This window comes from Columba livia, chromosome 3, assembly GCF_036013475.1.
Source record: "Columba livia isolate bColLiv1 breed racing homer chromosome 3, bColLiv1.pat.W.v2, whole genome shotgun sequence".
Taxonomy (NCBI): Eukaryota; Metazoa; Chordata; class Aves; order Columbiformes; family Columbidae; genus Columba; species Columba livia.
The window spans coordinates 368,401-382,955 of record NC_088604.1 but is presented as its reverse complement, the minus strand read 5'-3'; the positions used below and the strand labels follow the sequence as shown (position 1 = coordinate 382,955).

The 14,555-nt window shown below is 71.5% G+C and overlaps 2 protein-coding genes and 3 non-coding genes across 7 annotated transcripts; 2 read left to right on the top strand and 3 right to left on the bottom strand.

Moving 5' to 3' along the window:
* Positions 1 to 1,374: 1,374 nt before the first annotated feature.
* On the bottom strand, positions 1,375 to 1,538 carry LOC135579253 (U1 spliceosomal RNA). The gene has a single exon (XR_010471976.1). It is a non-coding gene; the product is annotated as a U1 spliceosomal RNA (small nuclear RNA).
* Positions 1,539 to 2,902: 1,364 nt separating this feature from the next.
* On the top strand, positions 2,903 to 3,066 carry LOC135579252 (U1 spliceosomal RNA). The gene has a single exon (XR_010471975.1). It is a non-coding gene; the product is annotated as a U1 spliceosomal RNA (small nuclear RNA).
* Positions 3,067 to 3,929: 863 nt separating this feature from the next.
* LOC135579251 (U1 spliceosomal RNA) lies at positions 3,930 to 4,093 on the bottom strand. The gene has a single exon (XR_010471974.1). It is a non-coding gene; the product is annotated as a U1 spliceosomal RNA (small nuclear RNA).
* On the bottom strand, positions 3,930 to 8,106 carry ATRAID (all-trans retinoic acid induced differentiation factor). Its single transcript, XM_065055395.1, has 7 exons — positions 7,975 to 8,106; positions 7,648 to 7,778; positions 7,183 to 7,254; positions 5,688 to 5,759; positions 5,009 to 5,130; positions 4,818 to 4,918; positions 3,930 to 4,734 (listed from the first exon to the last, which is right to left on the bottom strand). The coding sequence occupies exons 1-7, from the start codon at positions 8,044 to 8,046 to the stop codon at positions 4,630 to 4,632; spliced, it is 675 nt and encodes a 224-aa protein (XP_064911467.1). The 5' UTR covers positions 8,047 to 8,106; the 3' UTR covers positions 3,930 to 4,629.
* A 10-nt stretch (positions 8,107 to 8,116) lies between these two features.
* SLC5A6 (solute carrier family 5 member 6) lies at positions 8,117 to 14,549 on the top strand. Of its 3 annotated transcripts, none has more exons than XR_010471040.1 (16): positions 8,117 to 8,324; positions 10,735 to 11,213; positions 11,601 to 11,666; positions 11,742 to 11,793; positions 11,884 to 11,951; positions 12,086 to 12,240; positions 12,432 to 12,572; positions 12,648 to 12,771; positions 12,862 to 12,950; positions 13,025 to 13,137; positions 13,206 to 13,273; positions 13,349 to 13,435; positions 13,517 to 13,692; positions 13,772 to 13,904; positions 13,966 to 14,087; positions 14,173 to 14,280. XR_010471040.1 is itself a non-coding variant. In XM_065055366.1 (16 exons), exons 2-16 carry the CDS (start codon positions 10,884 to 10,886, stop codon positions 14,317 to 14,319), a joined length of 1,842 nt encoding a protein of 613 aa, XP_064911438.1. In that variant the 5' UTR covers positions 8,118 to 8,324; positions 10,735 to 10,883; the 3' UTR covers positions 14,320 to 14,549. The 3 variants fall into 3 exon arrangements, 2 of the variants coding, with proteins under 2 accessions (XP_064911438.1, XP_064911439.1); XM_065055366.1 differs by having other exon boundaries at positions 8,118 to 8,324; positions 13,801 to 13,904; positions 14,173 to 14,549; XM_065055367.1 differs by having other exon boundaries at positions 8,145 to 8,782; positions 13,801 to 13,904; positions 14,173 to 14,549.
* Positions 14,550 to 14,555: the final 6 nt, after the last annotated feature.

The window sequence follows — 14,555 nt, the reverse complement described above, 5'->3', positions numbered from 1 at the left end:
GCCTGGCTTTTCTCTTTCCCTGCCCTCTCCTGCAGGGTGTGGGGCGGGTTCGTGTGGGGTTTGCTGTGGGGCCGCGTGCTCCGAGGTGTCCCCGGGATTCAGCTCTGAACCGGGAGCCGGCTGCTCTGGAACCTGCCCAGAGCCCCCCCGAGCTCCGTGAATCCTCACAGCGGGGACGCGCTGTGTAACACCTGCTCTCTCTTTGGTGCGTTCGTTACGCACGCCAGCGCCCGGCATTTCAAAAGGTAAACGGGTAAACGCCCGTGCAGAGTTGTGGTCCTTCCTCCGGCCGTTCTTGCCCATTTGATTGACGTTCTGGGTTATTTCCTCGCTCATCTCTGGTTTCGTGAGCTAGGGGTGGAAACAGAGGATGTTCTAAATCACCCTGCAAAACCTTTGAGTCCTTTGTGTGAAAGAAACGGCATCTGCGGCCCCCGGCCGCTGTGCGGCCGCGCGGTTCGTGTGGGCGCCAGCGGTTCGCACTTATTCCGGGCTGGGACTCCCGTGCTGCTCTGTGTGGGTGGGGGGCGGCTGTGGGGGCAGCTCTGGGGGTGGGGGAAGGAGCTTCCTTGGCTTTCTGTGTCTTTAAAGACAATGTGGCACCATGGAGCAAAACCGCAGAGCTGCCTGCGTGGGCACAGACCTGCCTGCAGCACGGGGGGACCTGCACCCCACGGCGAGGCGGGGAACAGCGGGGAGGGGGTTTGCTGCAGGGGCCGGAGGGGCTGAAGTGCACTCAACGATCAGTGCTGGCGCCTTGGGGGCTGGGAAGAGTCCTGGGGTGGTTCTGGGCCCCTCACGCCAAGAAAGGCCTTGAGGTGCTGGAGCGAGTGGAGAGAAGGGAACGGAGCTGGTGAGGGGCTGGAGCACAAGTGTGATGGAGCGGATGAGGGACCTGGGGGTTCAGCTGGAGAACAGGAGCTGAGGGGAGACCTTCTGATCTCTGAACTGCCTGAAAGGAGCTTGGAGCCAGGGGGGTCGGGCTCTGCTCCCCAGGAACAAGCGCCAGGAGCAGAGGAAACGGCCTCAGGTTGCACCAGGGGAGGTTGAGGTTGGATGTGGGAACAATTTCTTCCCCAAAGGGCTGTGGGGCATTGAACAGGCTGCCCAGGGCAGTGCTGCAGTCACCAGCCCTGGAGGGCTGGACAGACGGACAGGAGGTTCTCAGGACATGGGGCAGGGACAGGCAACAGTTGACCGTGATCTTTAAGCTTTTATAAACTAAATCACATTCTCTTTGGCCTGACTGCACCTCACAGCACCCGTCAGCTCTGCCCAACCCGCAGCACACGCGGTTATCCCACAACACCTGTCGGCGCCGGAGCACCGCCTCCGCTGTTACCGCTGTTGAGCTCTGTCTTTGACCAGCGAAGCCAGGGGAGAGCGCGAACGCAGTCCCCCACTACCACAAATTATGCAGTCGAGTTTCCCGCATTTGGGGAAATCGCAGGGGTCAGCACACCCGGAGTGCAAGGGATGAGCCTCGCCCTGGGAAAACCACCTGCCTGATCATGGTGTCTCCCCTGCCAGGTAAGTATGCCCCGCTCCCGCGCCCGCGCCGCCCCACGCCGCCCCGCGCACCCCCACCACACGGACACCCCGCGCCGACACCCGCGCACGCGCCGCACGACGCCCCGGCCCGCGCCCCGCGTCTCGCCCACAGGCGGGACCCACGCGGCGCTCGCGCACGTCCGTGGGCGGTGTTGTCGTGGCGCGGGGAGCTCCCGTCATGCCGCGCGGGGACTGATCTGCATGGCCACGCCCCCGGCCACGCCGATCCCGCAGTGTCACAGCGCACAGAGGGACGGGCACCGTTCCCGCACGCGTGGAACCCGGGCTTGCGGGAGCAGCCCGAAGTCTGTAACTATTATTAAAAACTGAGGGGAAAACGCACAAAACGCGTCCGCGTTTTCCCAGCCCGTCAGCCCGGCGCCCAGCCCGCACGGCGCGCTGCTCTCCCCGGACCTCTCTGCTATCAACTCGCCCTAAGGAGCTTTCCGTGCCTGACAGCGCGCTGGCCGGTGCCCGCTCCAGCTGAGCTCTGTCCTCGCGTGTTTTCCCCTCCGCGTGTCCTCCAGGCTGCACAGGGAGGTCCCGGCTCAGCCCAGCCCGGCTCCGGTTGACCTGGGACACCCGGGATCCCCGGCTCCCCGGAGTCCAGCGGCGGCTGCTGAGAACTGACCCGATCGACCCCCAAGGCCCTGCCGGCTGATCCTGGGGACGTGGCTCGGGGGCTCCCGAGCACCGGAGGGAGCTGCACCGCTGCTGGTTTTGCTCATTAGATGGAAAACTGGAAACCCGAAGGTTTGGGGGTCCTGGGGGCCTGGACAGCTCCTCCGCTCCCCCGAGCCTGTCTCTGCACAGACGGGCCGGGGACACCTTCCTGCCGGCCCCGGGGACACTTGCTACCAGCACTCATCGTCACCGGGCCCATCGCCGGCACCTCCAGACCTGCTGCTCACGGCTGCGGCAGCGCCGTTCCCGCCGCCGGCCGCGGTCAGGCGAGCCCCGGCGCGCGCAGAGCCGCCTCGGTCCGTGCCGGCTGCTGGCGGGGGTGCGGGGCGGCAGCGGAGGGCGGGGCGGGCCGGGCTGCCGGTCAGTGCGCGGCCCGGTGCCGGTGCCGGAGCGGACCCCCGACTGCAACTCCGGGCCGCCAGGGGCGGGGCCTCACGCGTAGGGCGTGGCCATGCAGATTAGTTTCCGCGCGGCATGACGGGAGCTTCCCGCGCCACGACAACACCACCCACGGGCGTGCGCGAGCGCCGCGTGGGCGCCGCGTGCGGGCGAGACGCGGGGCGCGGGCCGGGGCGTCGTGCGGCGCGTGCGCGGGTGTCGGCGCGGGGTGTCCGTGTGGTGGGGGTGCGCGGGGCGGCGTGGGGCGGCGCGGGCGCGGGAGCGGGGCATACTTACCTGGCAGGGGAGACACCATGATCAGGCAGGTGGTTTTCCCAGGGCGAGGCTCATCCCTTGCACTCCGGGTGTGCTGACCCCTGCGATTTCCCCAAATGCGGGAAACTCGACTGCATAATTTGTGGTAGTGGGGGACTGCGTTCGCGCTCTCCCCTGGCTTCGCTGGTCAAAGACAGAGCTGGGCTGAACTCCGGCCGCACAAGAAGCGGTTGGAGTCGCATTCAGTGGTGCCCGAGGGGATGCTGCGGTGGGTTTGCGGTGCAGCGCCAGGGCGGGGCCGTGTGGCGGGAAACGGTCCCGAGCAGCAGCCCCGGGCGGTGTGTGAGGGGTGAGGGGCAGCGCTTCCACCGCTCCCCAACCGCCGGTGCGCGCGGTTCGCGCTCCTCGGCGTTAATTCCACACCGCTGCCGCTTATCCCTTCGTTGCCAGCGCTCAGCTGATGCACCCCACAGAAGTTCCGCCCGCAGCCGCGCTCTTTGCCCGCACTCCCCCTTCGCCGTCGGGTCCGTCGGGGTCTCCGCTGCCCCCGTGTCGCTCCTTGAGCCGGTTCTTGACCGTGCACGGTGTCGCTCCGTGCTGCCGCTCGGCGCAGGTCACGCGGCTCTCGGCTCAGTGGAACGTGGCGCTCGCCCGGCCCGCCCGCCACGGCCGTCCCGCTTTGCCCCGTGTCCCGCGCCGCAGAGCTGCTGCTCCTCTGCCAGGGCTCTGTCGCATTAGGCCTGGTCTTGCTACGTCTGGCTTAGGGGTTTCTGATTCTCGTTCTCGTGCTGCGGGGCTCAGCTGGGACAGGTCTCTGCGGTGACACAGGGCCCGGCTTTACCGGTGGGAACGCGTTTCCGTGATTTCAAACCCACGGAAGGAGCCAAGTGCAGATCGGCACGGAGAGGAGCTGCCGGTGTGGCTCGTGACGCGCTGGGTCCCGCGCGGCCGCAGCTGCACGGATCGGGAGCACGCGTGATACCCACGCACCCTCTTCGCTCCCGTTTCGTCACCCGAGCTCTGTCTTTGACCAGCGAAGCCAGGGGAGAGCGCGAACGCAGTCCCCCACTACCACAAATTATGCAGTCGAGTTTCCCGCATTTGGGGAAATCGCAGGGGTCAGCACACCCGGAGTGCAAGGGATGAGCCTCGCCCTGGGAAAACCACCTGCCTGATCATGGTGTCTCCCCTGCCAGGTAAGTATGCCCCGCTCCCGCGCCCGCGCCGCCCCACGCCGCCCCGCGCACCCCCACCACACGGACACCCCGCGCCGACACCCGCGCACGCGCCGCACGACGCCCCGGCCCGCGCCCCGCGTCTCGCCCACACGCGGCGCCCACGCAACACTCGCGCACGCCCGTGGGTGGTGTTGTCGTGGCGCGGGAAGCTCCCGTCATGCCGCGCGGGAACTAATCTGCATGGCCACGCCCCCGGCCCCGTGCATTGGCGATCCGGCCCCGCTGCGGCTCCCCCTGCCCCCGCGGGTTCGGGCCGGGGCTCCGGGGGCTCCTCCCCGGCAGCGCGGGTGGGTCAGGCGGCACCCCCACCCCCGCGCGGGGGTCCGCAAAGCTGCCTGGAGGGTCCCTCCCCCCCAGGAGTCAGACAGACACACGGACACACACGGACAGGATGCTGCGGACTTTATTCGTCCCCAGCCCCCCCGCGGTGAGGCAGCCGCGGGGGCACAGAGCGCCCAGCACCCCCAGCCCCCCCGCCGCAGTACAGGCACCCCCTCCCCGCTCAGGGGGTCTTGGCTTTCCGGCGCTGGGTGCCCCACAGCAGCACGGACAGGGACAGCGTGACGGCTCCCAGGATCCCGCAGAACGGCAGCACGGGGAACGCGCCCTGCGAGGAGCAGCTGTGAGCAGCGCCGTCCCCCCGGTCCCGGGGTCACTCGGGGACGGGGATCCCGGCCCGCGGGCGCTCACCTCCCGCAGGCACTTGTACCCGTGGAAGGGGCTGCTGCACAGGCACTGGGCGAGGCCGGGGCCGGCCGGGGCACAGGCGGCGTTCTCAGGGCACGGCCAGGCTGGCGGGGCAGAGCGGGCGTCATGGGGACCGGCCAGGGCCACCCCGCGCCAGCCCCACGGCACCCAGTGCCAGGACACCGCCCCCGTACCGAGCTCCCCGGAGCTGTTGCAGAGGTTCCGCTGGCCCCGGCACAGCCGGCCGCCCCCGCTCGCCGTCACCTCCTCCCAGGCGCCGCTCCCGCCCGGGCACTGCAGCGACAGCGGCACCGCGCTGGGGACAGAGCGCAGAGCTCAGCACCGCGCCGGGGACAGAGCTCAGCGCCCGCACCGCGCTGGGGACAGAGCTCAGAGCTCAGCACCACGCTGGGGACAGAGCGCAGAGCTCAGCACCACGCTGGGGACAGAGCGCAGAGCTCAGCACCACGCTGGGGACAGAGCGCAGAGCTCAGCACCGCGCTGGGGACAGAGCTCAGCACCCGCACCGCGCTGGGGACAGAGCGCAGAGCTCAGCACCGCGCTGGGGACAGAGCTCAGCGCCTGCACCGCGCTGGGGACAGAGCGCAGAGCTCAGCACCGCGCTGGGGACAGAGCGCAGCACCGCGCTGGGGACAGAGCGCAGAGCTCAGCACTGCGCCGGGGACAGAGCTCAGCACCGAGGAGCGGAGCTCAGCATCCGTACCGCGCTGGGGACAGAGCTCAGCACCGAGGAGCGGAGCTCAGCATCCGTACCGCGCTGGGGACAGAGCTCAGCACCGAGGAGCGGAGCTCAGCACCCGTACCGCGCTGGGGCATGGCTCAGCGCCTGCCCCCCACGCCCCTGGTACTCACAGGCACTGCAGCTGGGTGAAGCCCAGGAAGGAGCCGTTGGGGAGCGCTGTCAGCGGGTTGTCTGTCAGGTCCCTGCAAGCACACACGGGGCATGCGGACCCTCACCCGCCACTGCCCCGGGTGCCCACAAACAGCACCAGCCCCAGCAGGGCCCCGGGCTGTGAAATAGGGTGGGGGTCTCCTCTCCACGTGGCATCACCACCTGGGGCCAGGCTGCCCCCCAGCAGGGACAACAGCCCCAGGGAAGGGACAAGGAACCTCTGGGATGGTATTGCAGAGTGGTTTGGGTTGGAAGGGACCCTTAAAGACCATCTAATTCCAAGCACCCTGGCATGTGCAGTGACACCTTCCACCAGACCACATTGCTGAGAGCCCTGTCCAGCCTGGCTTTGAACACTCCCTGGGATGTGGCATCCACAGCTGCTCTGGGCAGCCTGGGCCAGCACCTCACCAGTGAAGAACTTCTTCCTCATATCTGATCTAAATCCACCCTCTTTTAGTTTAAAACCATCACCCCTTGTCCTGTCACTACAGGAGCAGAGGGGCAGGATCCCCCAAACCTGCTGCTCCCGGGGCTGGGGACACACAGCCCAGGACACGGGTGGGTTCTGGGCTGCCAGCGCACATGGCCGATCTCTTACCCTCCAGCCCCAGCCTGGACTGACACCAGGGTTGCCCTGACCCAGGGGCAGGACTCGCACTGGGCCTTGTTGAACCTCATGAGGTTCACGTGCACCCTGACCAACCTGCCCAGGTCCCTGGGGATGCCAACCCCCCCTCCAGCAAATCAACGGACACCACGCAGCCTGGTGCCACCGCAGAGCTGCTGAGGGGGCGCACAATCCCACTGCGTCATTAATAAAGACGTTGAACAGTGCTGGTCCCAATATGGACATTGCCCGTTACTGGTTTCCACTGGACACTGAGCCATCGGCTGTAACTCCGTGGACGCGGCCATGCGGCCAGCTCCGTGTCCCTGTGACAGCCCATCCGTTAACCTCATCTCTCCCCAGCCTAGGGAGGCCCAAAGCCTTGCAGACGTCAAGACAGGACACCAGTTGCTCCTCTCCTATCTGCCCACATGGTCCCTCTGTTGTCACCAGGCTGGTCAGGCACGGTTTGCCCTTGGTGGAGCCGTGCTGGCTGTCACCTCCCTGCCACCCGTGTGCCCTGGCAGAGCCTCCAGGAGGATCCACTCGGTGCTCTGACCAGGCACAGAGTCCCCCCTGTTGCCCCTGGGGGTGACGTTTCCCTTTTCCAGTGACTGCCGTGGGTGTCCACACACGATGGGGAGCGGCTGGTGTCGCCTTGGGAGCGGGGTGCCACAAGGCCTGGGGACAGCAGGGCGCTGGGGGACAGGGGCATGGGGACGGGCGACTCAAGGGCTGCGCTGGCCCAGGGGCCCGTTGCGGGGGGTCCCACCTGACCCACCCCAGACCCCTCTCCCTGCCCCTTGTGGGGAGTGTGAGGAGCACGAGGGGGCCCGTGGACTCACAGGACGACGGTGGCCGCGGCCTCAGCCAGCGCCGGGGGGAGGCTGCGCAGGGAGCAGTTGCTCAGATCCAGCCTGGGAGGGGGCAGCAGTGGGGGAGGATGTCAGTGTGCCCGGCACCCCACACCCCCATCCCACGTGTCTCCCGCCCTGCGCACCCCCATCCTGCATGTCCCCCACCCACCCCCCCTCCCTAAGCACCCCCCACCCACCCCCCCGCGCACCCCTATCCTGCGTGTTCCCCACCCACACCCCCTCTGCCCTGTGCACCCCCATCCCAGGAGTCCCCCACCCCGCACACCCCCTCCCCGCATTCCCCAGACCCCCCCGTGTCCCCCAACACCTGCCCTGTCGCCCCCCTGTGCCAGGCACTCCCTCACACCCCCATCGTGTGGCCCCCAACACCCTCTGCACCCCCAACGCGTGCACCCCTCCCGTGCCCCCCAGCCCCCCCGCGCCGCCCCGTACCCGAGCAGCCGCTCCGGGCGGGCGCCCCGCTCCCGGCAGCACCGTCCGTCGCTCTCGGCACCGGCCCGGGACGCGCAGTACCGGGACACGACCGAGTCGTTCCGCGGCGGCCCCGGGCAGAGCCCGCACACCTGGGGGTGTCCGGCGGGGCTCGGGCAGTGCCGGCACCCGCACGAGCACCCCCCACCCCGGCACTCACCGACCCCCGAGGCCCTCCCCCGGAGCCCCCGGCCTGGGCACCTCCGACCCGGGCATCCCGCCCCGGGCGCCCCCGCCCCCCGGTCCCGGGCACCCCCGCTCCCCGCTGTGCCCGGTCGCGCCGCTCACCGCCGCTCCGCCGGCGGCCCCGGGCAGCAGCAGCAGCGGCAGCAGCAGCGGCAGCAGCACCGATCCGCCCATGGCCCCGCAGAGCCCGGGCACCCCGCCCCCCGGCTCTTCCGGGCCCGCCCGCTGCGAGGGCGCCCCCTGGCGGGAGAGGCGGGGAGCAGCGGCCGGCGCCGCCCGAGAGACCGGACGGGAGCGGGACGCTCCCGGACCCCGCGGCCCGGCCCGGGTCCACCGGGCGCTCCCCGCCTGTCCCGGAGCAGCGGCAGGTGCCGTGCCGTGCCGTGCCATGCCGTGCCGTGCCGCACCGCCCGCTGCCAGCGCCTCGGCCCCGGCCCGGCCGGCGGGAGCGGGTAGGGAGCAACCGGGCGGTCCCGGCAGCGGCACGGCCGGGGCAGCCCCAGCGGGAGGGGCCGGGAGCACCGGCCAGGGGCGGGGCCAGGAGGCGGTGAGCCCCGGGAGGGGGAACGCCGACCCGCGCGGGGACAGGGCGCGGCCCCGGGAGACCCGGCGTGGTCGGGCGGGCGCAGGGCGGGAGCGCGTCACTGGTCCCCCGCAACGAGGGGACGCCGGGGCGCGGTGACCCGCCCGGGGCAGCGGAGCGGGACCGGGACCGCGACCGCGACCGGGGCGGGGGCGGCACCGCCCACCCCACCGGGGCTCCTCGAGGCCGCTGACGCCATCGCGGGGCGCGGGGCCGGGCGGAAGCGGCGGTGAGGGCAGCGCGGGCCCCTCGTCGCGTCATCAGGGCGCGCCGGCGGCGGGCGGGCGGCACGTGGGCCGAGCTCTGCCGCACCGGTCGCCGCCGCCGGTGAGTGTCGCACCGGGACCGCCGGGTCCTCAAGGTCACGGCCCGCCCGGGAGCGGCCCCGCCGGGCTCGGACCACACGCTGAGGCCGGGGCTTGTCCTGCGGCCGCCGGTCCCGCTTCGCCCTCGGGCGACACCGGCGGCACCGGGGAGCCGGGCCCGTGCTGGGTCACCGGGGACAGCGGGGACAGGGAGCTGAGCTGGGGACACGAGGGACCCGCGGGGACCGGGGAGCCGGACCTCTGGCTGGGGGCAGTTGGGACGAGGCAGTAACGGCGGGGGACAGGGGCGCGGGGCCGCAGCCCGGGCACCCGGGGCCGGCGGAGCGCGGCCGCAGCCCTGGGACACCGAGCTTCGGAGCGTGGAGACTTGGGTCGGGCACCCGGGGATCTGAGGGGAGGGGGCAGCGGGGCCGCGGGCCGCGGGCGGCGGGGCTCGCCGAGGCCGGAGGCAGCAGCGCCCCAGGGGCGCCGGGGGTGCGGGAACCTTGGGCTGCGGGAGGGGCCGTCGGGGCCGCGGCGCTGCCCGCCTGTGTTTAGTCTCCACGGAGGAATGCGGCGGGGCGACCTTGGACCCTGGCCGGGAGCTGCGCCGCGTGGGGTGGGGACAGACAGGACCGGGACGGTGCGTGCGCGGCGGGAGGCGCTGCCCTCTCACCCCCTTCCCTCCTTCGCTGCCGTGGGGCCCCGCGCTGGCCCGGTCCCCGGTGACGGCCCCGCGGCGGGCAGGCTCGGGCAGGCCGCGCTGCGCAGGCAGAGCCCTAATCCCCCCCGGTATGCCCGGGCAGACATTCCTCCGGGATCACAGTGCCAGGCCCCCGCCTGCCCCCCGCCTCATCCTCCCTGCGCCCTGTGCTGCTCCATGGCAGCCCCGGCGCTGGCCCCCAGGTGTGGTGGCGTGGGGTTCCCCCGCATCCTGCACCCGCTGCCCCTTCAGCATCCACCGTTCCCTGTCCCCCGCCACTCCTGGCTCCCTGCCCCCCGCAGCCCCGTGCCCGCTGGTGGGGGCAGAGGGGGGTCTCTGTTCATGCCCCCTCCCTGCCTCACTGCTGGGGCTGCCCAGTGCCCCCTCCTGCTCTGCCGGGGCTGGGGCAGAGGCTCGGGGGCCCTGGGGATACGCCTGTGAGCGGGGCCGGGGAGCTTGGGCCTCAGCTCCGGCTCATGCTGCCCAGAGCCTCTGGGGCTGTCAGTCCGCCTCGGTCCATCCATCCATCCCTGGCTGTGTGGGGCGCGTGTGGTGGGGGTCACCCTGCCCAGCCTCTGCTCAGCTGGGCCAGCAGCGCCGGGCTCCTCCTGCACCTCCTCACCAGCACAGTCCGGGCTCCGCTGCGTGTCCGTCTGTCCTCCCAGCCCCGTCTGTGGGTTCTAAGGGGCCAGGGGCTGCCGGTGGGGCCGGTCCTGCTGGGTGGGCTGCTGTGGGGGTGGTTTGCTGGCGCCAGTGCCGGGGCGGTTGTGCCGGGTTTGGTGGGGCTCCGGCACCGGGGGCGGCTCTGCCGGGCTTGGCGGGGCTGCGCGGTGCCGGGGCGGTTGGGTTGTGTTGTGTTTGGCTGCAGCAGGGCTGGTGCTGCGGGGCTTGGCAGCGCCGTCTCGCACTGGGGGCGGGGGTGTTGGGTTTGGCAGCGGAGGGGCCAGTCCTGCGGGCTTGGCAGAGCCGCGTGGGGCTGGCAGGGCCGGTGCTGCCGGGGTCCTGGGTGGGACTGTTTTTGCAACCGTGGCTTCGGTGCTCTTTGGAAGAGGTGCACGTTTCCCTTGGCGGGGGCAGGTTGGGTGACCTGGGGCATGGGTGCCGAGCCCAGCCCAGAAGGAAGAGAGGGGTTAAATGGACGGTCCTCCTCTGGCCCGGCCCCCCCGCAGTGGGTCCTCCAGGCTGAGCAGAGCGAGCGAAGGTCCCTGCGGTATAAGGTGCAGCTCCTCACATAGCCCGCCCGGCGCTGACACCCGACCCTCCTCCCGCAGCTCTGAGCGCCGGGGAGATGCCGGCCGGGCCGCGCGGCCGGGGGCGCCGCCAGGGCTCGCCGTGCCCATGAGGCCGGCGGGGCGCAGCCGAGGAGGGCGGCCGGGCAGCGGCGGCTCCGGCGGAGCGGCAGCGAGAGGAGCGTCTGGCCATGGAGTTCACCGTGATCGACTACAGCATCTTCGCGCTGCTGCTGGTGCTGTCGTTGGCCATCGGGCTGTTCTACGCGCTGAGCGGGGACCGGCAGCGCACGGTGCAGGAGTTCCTCCTGGCCAACCGCAACATGAGCTGCCTGCCTGTCGCCCTGTCCCTGCTGGCCACCTTCCAGTCGGCCGTGGCCATCCTGGGCGCGCCGGGCGAGATCTACCGCTTTGGCACCGAGTACTGGTTCCTCGGCTGCTCCTACTTCCTGGGGCTGCTCATCCCGGCTCACATCTTCATCCCCGTCTTCTACCGCCTGCGCCTCACCAGCACCAATGAGGTGAGCGGGGTCGTCCCTGGGGGACAGGGGGACACGTGAAGCCCAGCGCCCGGTGGGACGCACCGGGGGGCACGTGGCCTCGGGGGACGAGTTGACGGCGCCTGGGGGGGCTTGGCTCCCGTCCCTCGCTGCCCTGAGCTGGTGTCCGGCGCCCAGCCTGCCCTGCCCTGCCCCATCTGGGCTCCTGTCCGGCTCCCCAGTGCCCCGTCCCTCCCGGGCGCCACTCCCCGGCAGCGCTGGCTGGCCCCGTCGTGTGCCCACGGTGCCGGGGCAGGGCTGCCGGCCCCCCCTGCATCCCTGCTGCCGTGGGGGGGACATGGGGGACACAGGGGACATCCCCCCGCTCAGGACCTGGGGGGACAGTGCACAGATGTGTCTCCCCTGCAGTACCTGGAGCTGCGCTTCAACAAGACGGTGCGGGTGTTCGGCACCATCACCTTCATCTTCCAGATGGTGAGTGGGGCGGGGGGCCCAGGGCGTGGGATGCTGGGGGGGCCGTGCACAGCTGCAGCGCTGCTCTCCCCGCAGGTCATCTACATGGGGGTGGTGCTGTACGCGCCCGCGCTGGCCCTCAATGCAGGTGAGGGGACGGGAGCTGGGGGCTGGGAGCCCTGTCCTGGGGGGGGCTGCCCCCCGCCCCCCACTCGTTAACAGCCTCTGCTGCTTTCAGTGACGGGCTTCGACCTCTGGAGCGCGGTGCTCACCATGGGGCTGGTCTGCACACTGTACACCACGCTGGTGAGTCCTGCGCCACACCTGCCCGGGGTCACCCGTGTCCCCCCACTGCCCTGCCCAAGGACACCCATGTCCCTGCCGTGGTGACGGGTGCCGTGCCCCCCCGTGCTGCGGTGACAGCCGCCGTGCCTCCGCAGGGCGGGCTGAAGGCCGTGATCTGGACCGACGTGTTCCAGACGCTGGTGATGTTCGCGGGGCAGCTGGCCGTCATCGTGGTGGGCGCCCGGCGGGTGGGCGGCATGGCCCGCGTCTGGCGCCTGGCCGAGCAGGAGGGCAGGATCTGCGGCATCGAGTGAGCACCCTGCCCCTGCTGCACCCCACATCACGCCGTGGGGACACGCGGGGCGGCTGGGAGGTGCCCGGGATGGAGGAGAGGGACCCTGGCGCAGCAAACAGGGCCATTCCTGCCACCCCCTTTCCCGTGCCATGGGGTGCCGGTGCCGGTGAGGACCCGGTGCCGTGACCCCTGGTGCCTCTCCGCAGCCTGAACCCCGACCCGTTTGAGCGGCACACGTTCTGGACGCTGGCGGTGGGCGGCGTGTTCATGATGCTGTCGCTGTACGGGGTGAACCAGGCGCAGGTGCAGCGCTACCTGAGCGCCCGCAGCGAGCGCGAGGCCAAGCTGTGAGTGGGGCCGGGGCCGGGGGTCGCCGCGCCGGGGGACCCCGCCGCCGGCCCTGACGCCTGCCCGGCCCGCAGCTCCTGCTACGCCGTGTTCCCGTGCCAGCAGATCGTGCTCTGCCTCAGCTGCCTCACCGGCCTCGTCATGTTCGTCTACGACCGGGAGTACCCGCTGGCCCAGCGCCCCAGCTCCCCCGACCAGGTGGGTCCTGACCCCGGCCCCTCCCGCAGCCCGCGGGGCCGGACCCCGCTCCCCCGGCCCCCACCCCGCGGGCGCTGACCCCTTCCCCAGCTGGTGCTGTACTTCGTGATGGACGTGCTGCGGGACCTGCCGGGGCTGCCCGGGCTCTTCGTCGCCTGCCTCTTCAGTGGGTCCCTCAGGTGAGACGCTGTCCCCGGGGCGGGTGGAGGGTCCCACCGAGCCCCCTCGCTCTCCTGCTCCCTCTCCCCTGCAGCACCATCTCCTCCGCCTTCAACTCTCTGGCCACGGTGACGATGGAGGACCTGGTGCGGCCGCACTGCCCCGGGCTGTCAGAGTCACGGGCCACGCTGCTCTCCAAGCTGCTGGGTGAGCGGGGGCTGCGCGGGGGCGGCGCTGGGGGTGCCCAGAGCCGCCGTGACCCCCTGCTCTCCCAGCTCTCGGTTACGGACTGCTGTGCCTGGGGATGGCCTACGTGTCCTCCATGCTGGGCCCTGTGCTGCAGGTAGGGGCGGGGGCGTGGGACCCCCCAGCTCCGGTTCCCGGTGAGGCGCCGGTGCTGAGGGACGTGTCCCCGCAGGCGGCCATCAGCATATTCGGCATGGTGGGGGGGCCGCTCCTGGGGCTCTTCTGCCTGGGCATGTTCTTCCCCTGCGCCAACCCCACGGTGAGTGTCCCCCCACCCGGCCGGGGACGTGGCCCCGCGGGTCAGTGCCGGGGGTCAGCGCGTCCCACCTCCCCGGTGCAGGGTGCCGTCGTGGGGCTGCTGGCAGGCCTGGCCATGGCCTTCTGGGTGGGCATCGGCAGCCTGGTGAGCAGCGCGGGGGCGGCCCCCCCACCCAACAGCACCGCACTGACCCCCGTGGGCAACCTCACCACCGCCCTGGCCACCACTCTGCTGGCCCCCACACCAGCGCCCCACAGGTGAGCGGACGGGGGGCTCGGGGCTGTGGGACGGGGTGTGGGGGCACTGCTCTGTGCCCCATCTGCCCCGTGCCCCCAGCTCTTCCCCCCTCACCCCGTCTCGTGCAGACCCAGGGGGCTGCAGAAGTTCTACAGCCTGTCCTACATGTGGTACAGCGCCCACAACTCCACCACCGTCATCCTGGTGGGGCTCCTGGTCAGCCTGATCACCGGTGAGTGCAGCTGGGGGGGCCGGGGTGGCCCCACTGCCGCTCACCCCCGCTCTGCCCCCAGGCCCCACGCCGGCCGCGGCCGTGGACCCCCGCACCATCTACCCCGTGCTGCCGCGCCTGCTCTGCTGCCTGCCCCGCAAGTACCGGCAGCGGCTGTGCTGCGGGGTGGCCTTCCCGGCACAGGTGAGGGGCCCGGAACCCGCACCCGGGGGGGACACGTGGCATCGTTCCCCCCCATGCTCGTGCTGCCCCCCCTCTGTCCCCGCAGGACACCAACCATGCGGATGCTGCGGTGAAGAGCAACGGGGTGGCCAACAGGCTGCCCCACAACGGGCAGCGGGAGGAGGAGGAGGGACAGGGCTACATCCGCGCGGCCGGCGCCCCCACCTACGCCCTGCAGGAGACCTCCTTCTGAGCCCCCCGGCACGGGGGTCCCGGCCGCCCCCCACGCCCTTCCCCAGCGCCCCCCGGCCAGGGAGCCAAGACCTGCCCTGGGGCATGGCCGAGGAGCACCAAATAACCGAGGAGCACCAAATAACCGGGAGGGGCTGGGTCCCTGCCTGCCCCCCCCGGGTGGCTCTGGGACCACGGGTGTGGGGCGATGGGAGCGGTGCTGTCCCCCCCAGGCCGGGACGCCGCCGCTGCCCCTGG

Coding starts and splice junctions, on each gene's coding strand:
- ATRAID (XM_065055395.1), bottom strand. CDS start 8,046: ATGGGCGGATCGGTGCTGCTGCCGCTGCTGCTGCCGCTGCTGCTGCTG. Junction 7,255..7,647: donor CGCCCGGAGCGGCTGCTCGG/GTACGGGGCGGC, acceptor GCCCCCTCCCAG/GCTGGATCTGAGCAACTGCT. Junction 5,131..5,687: donor TTCACCCAGCTGCAGTGCCT/GTGAGTACCAGG, acceptor CTCTGTCCCCAG/CGCGGTGCCGCTGTCGCTGC.
- SLC5A6 (XM_065055366.1), top strand. CDS start 10,884: ATGGAGTTCACCGTGATCGACTACAGCATCTTCGCGCTGCTGCTGGTG. Junction 12,573..12,647: donor AGCGAGCGCGAGGCCAAGCT/GTGAGTGGGGCC, acceptor CCCGGCCCGCAG/CTCCTGCTACGCCGTGTTCC. Junction 13,274..13,348: donor TGCTGGGCCCTGTGCTGCAG/GTAGGGGCGGGG, acceptor GTGTCCCCGCAG/GCGGCCATCAGCATATTCGG.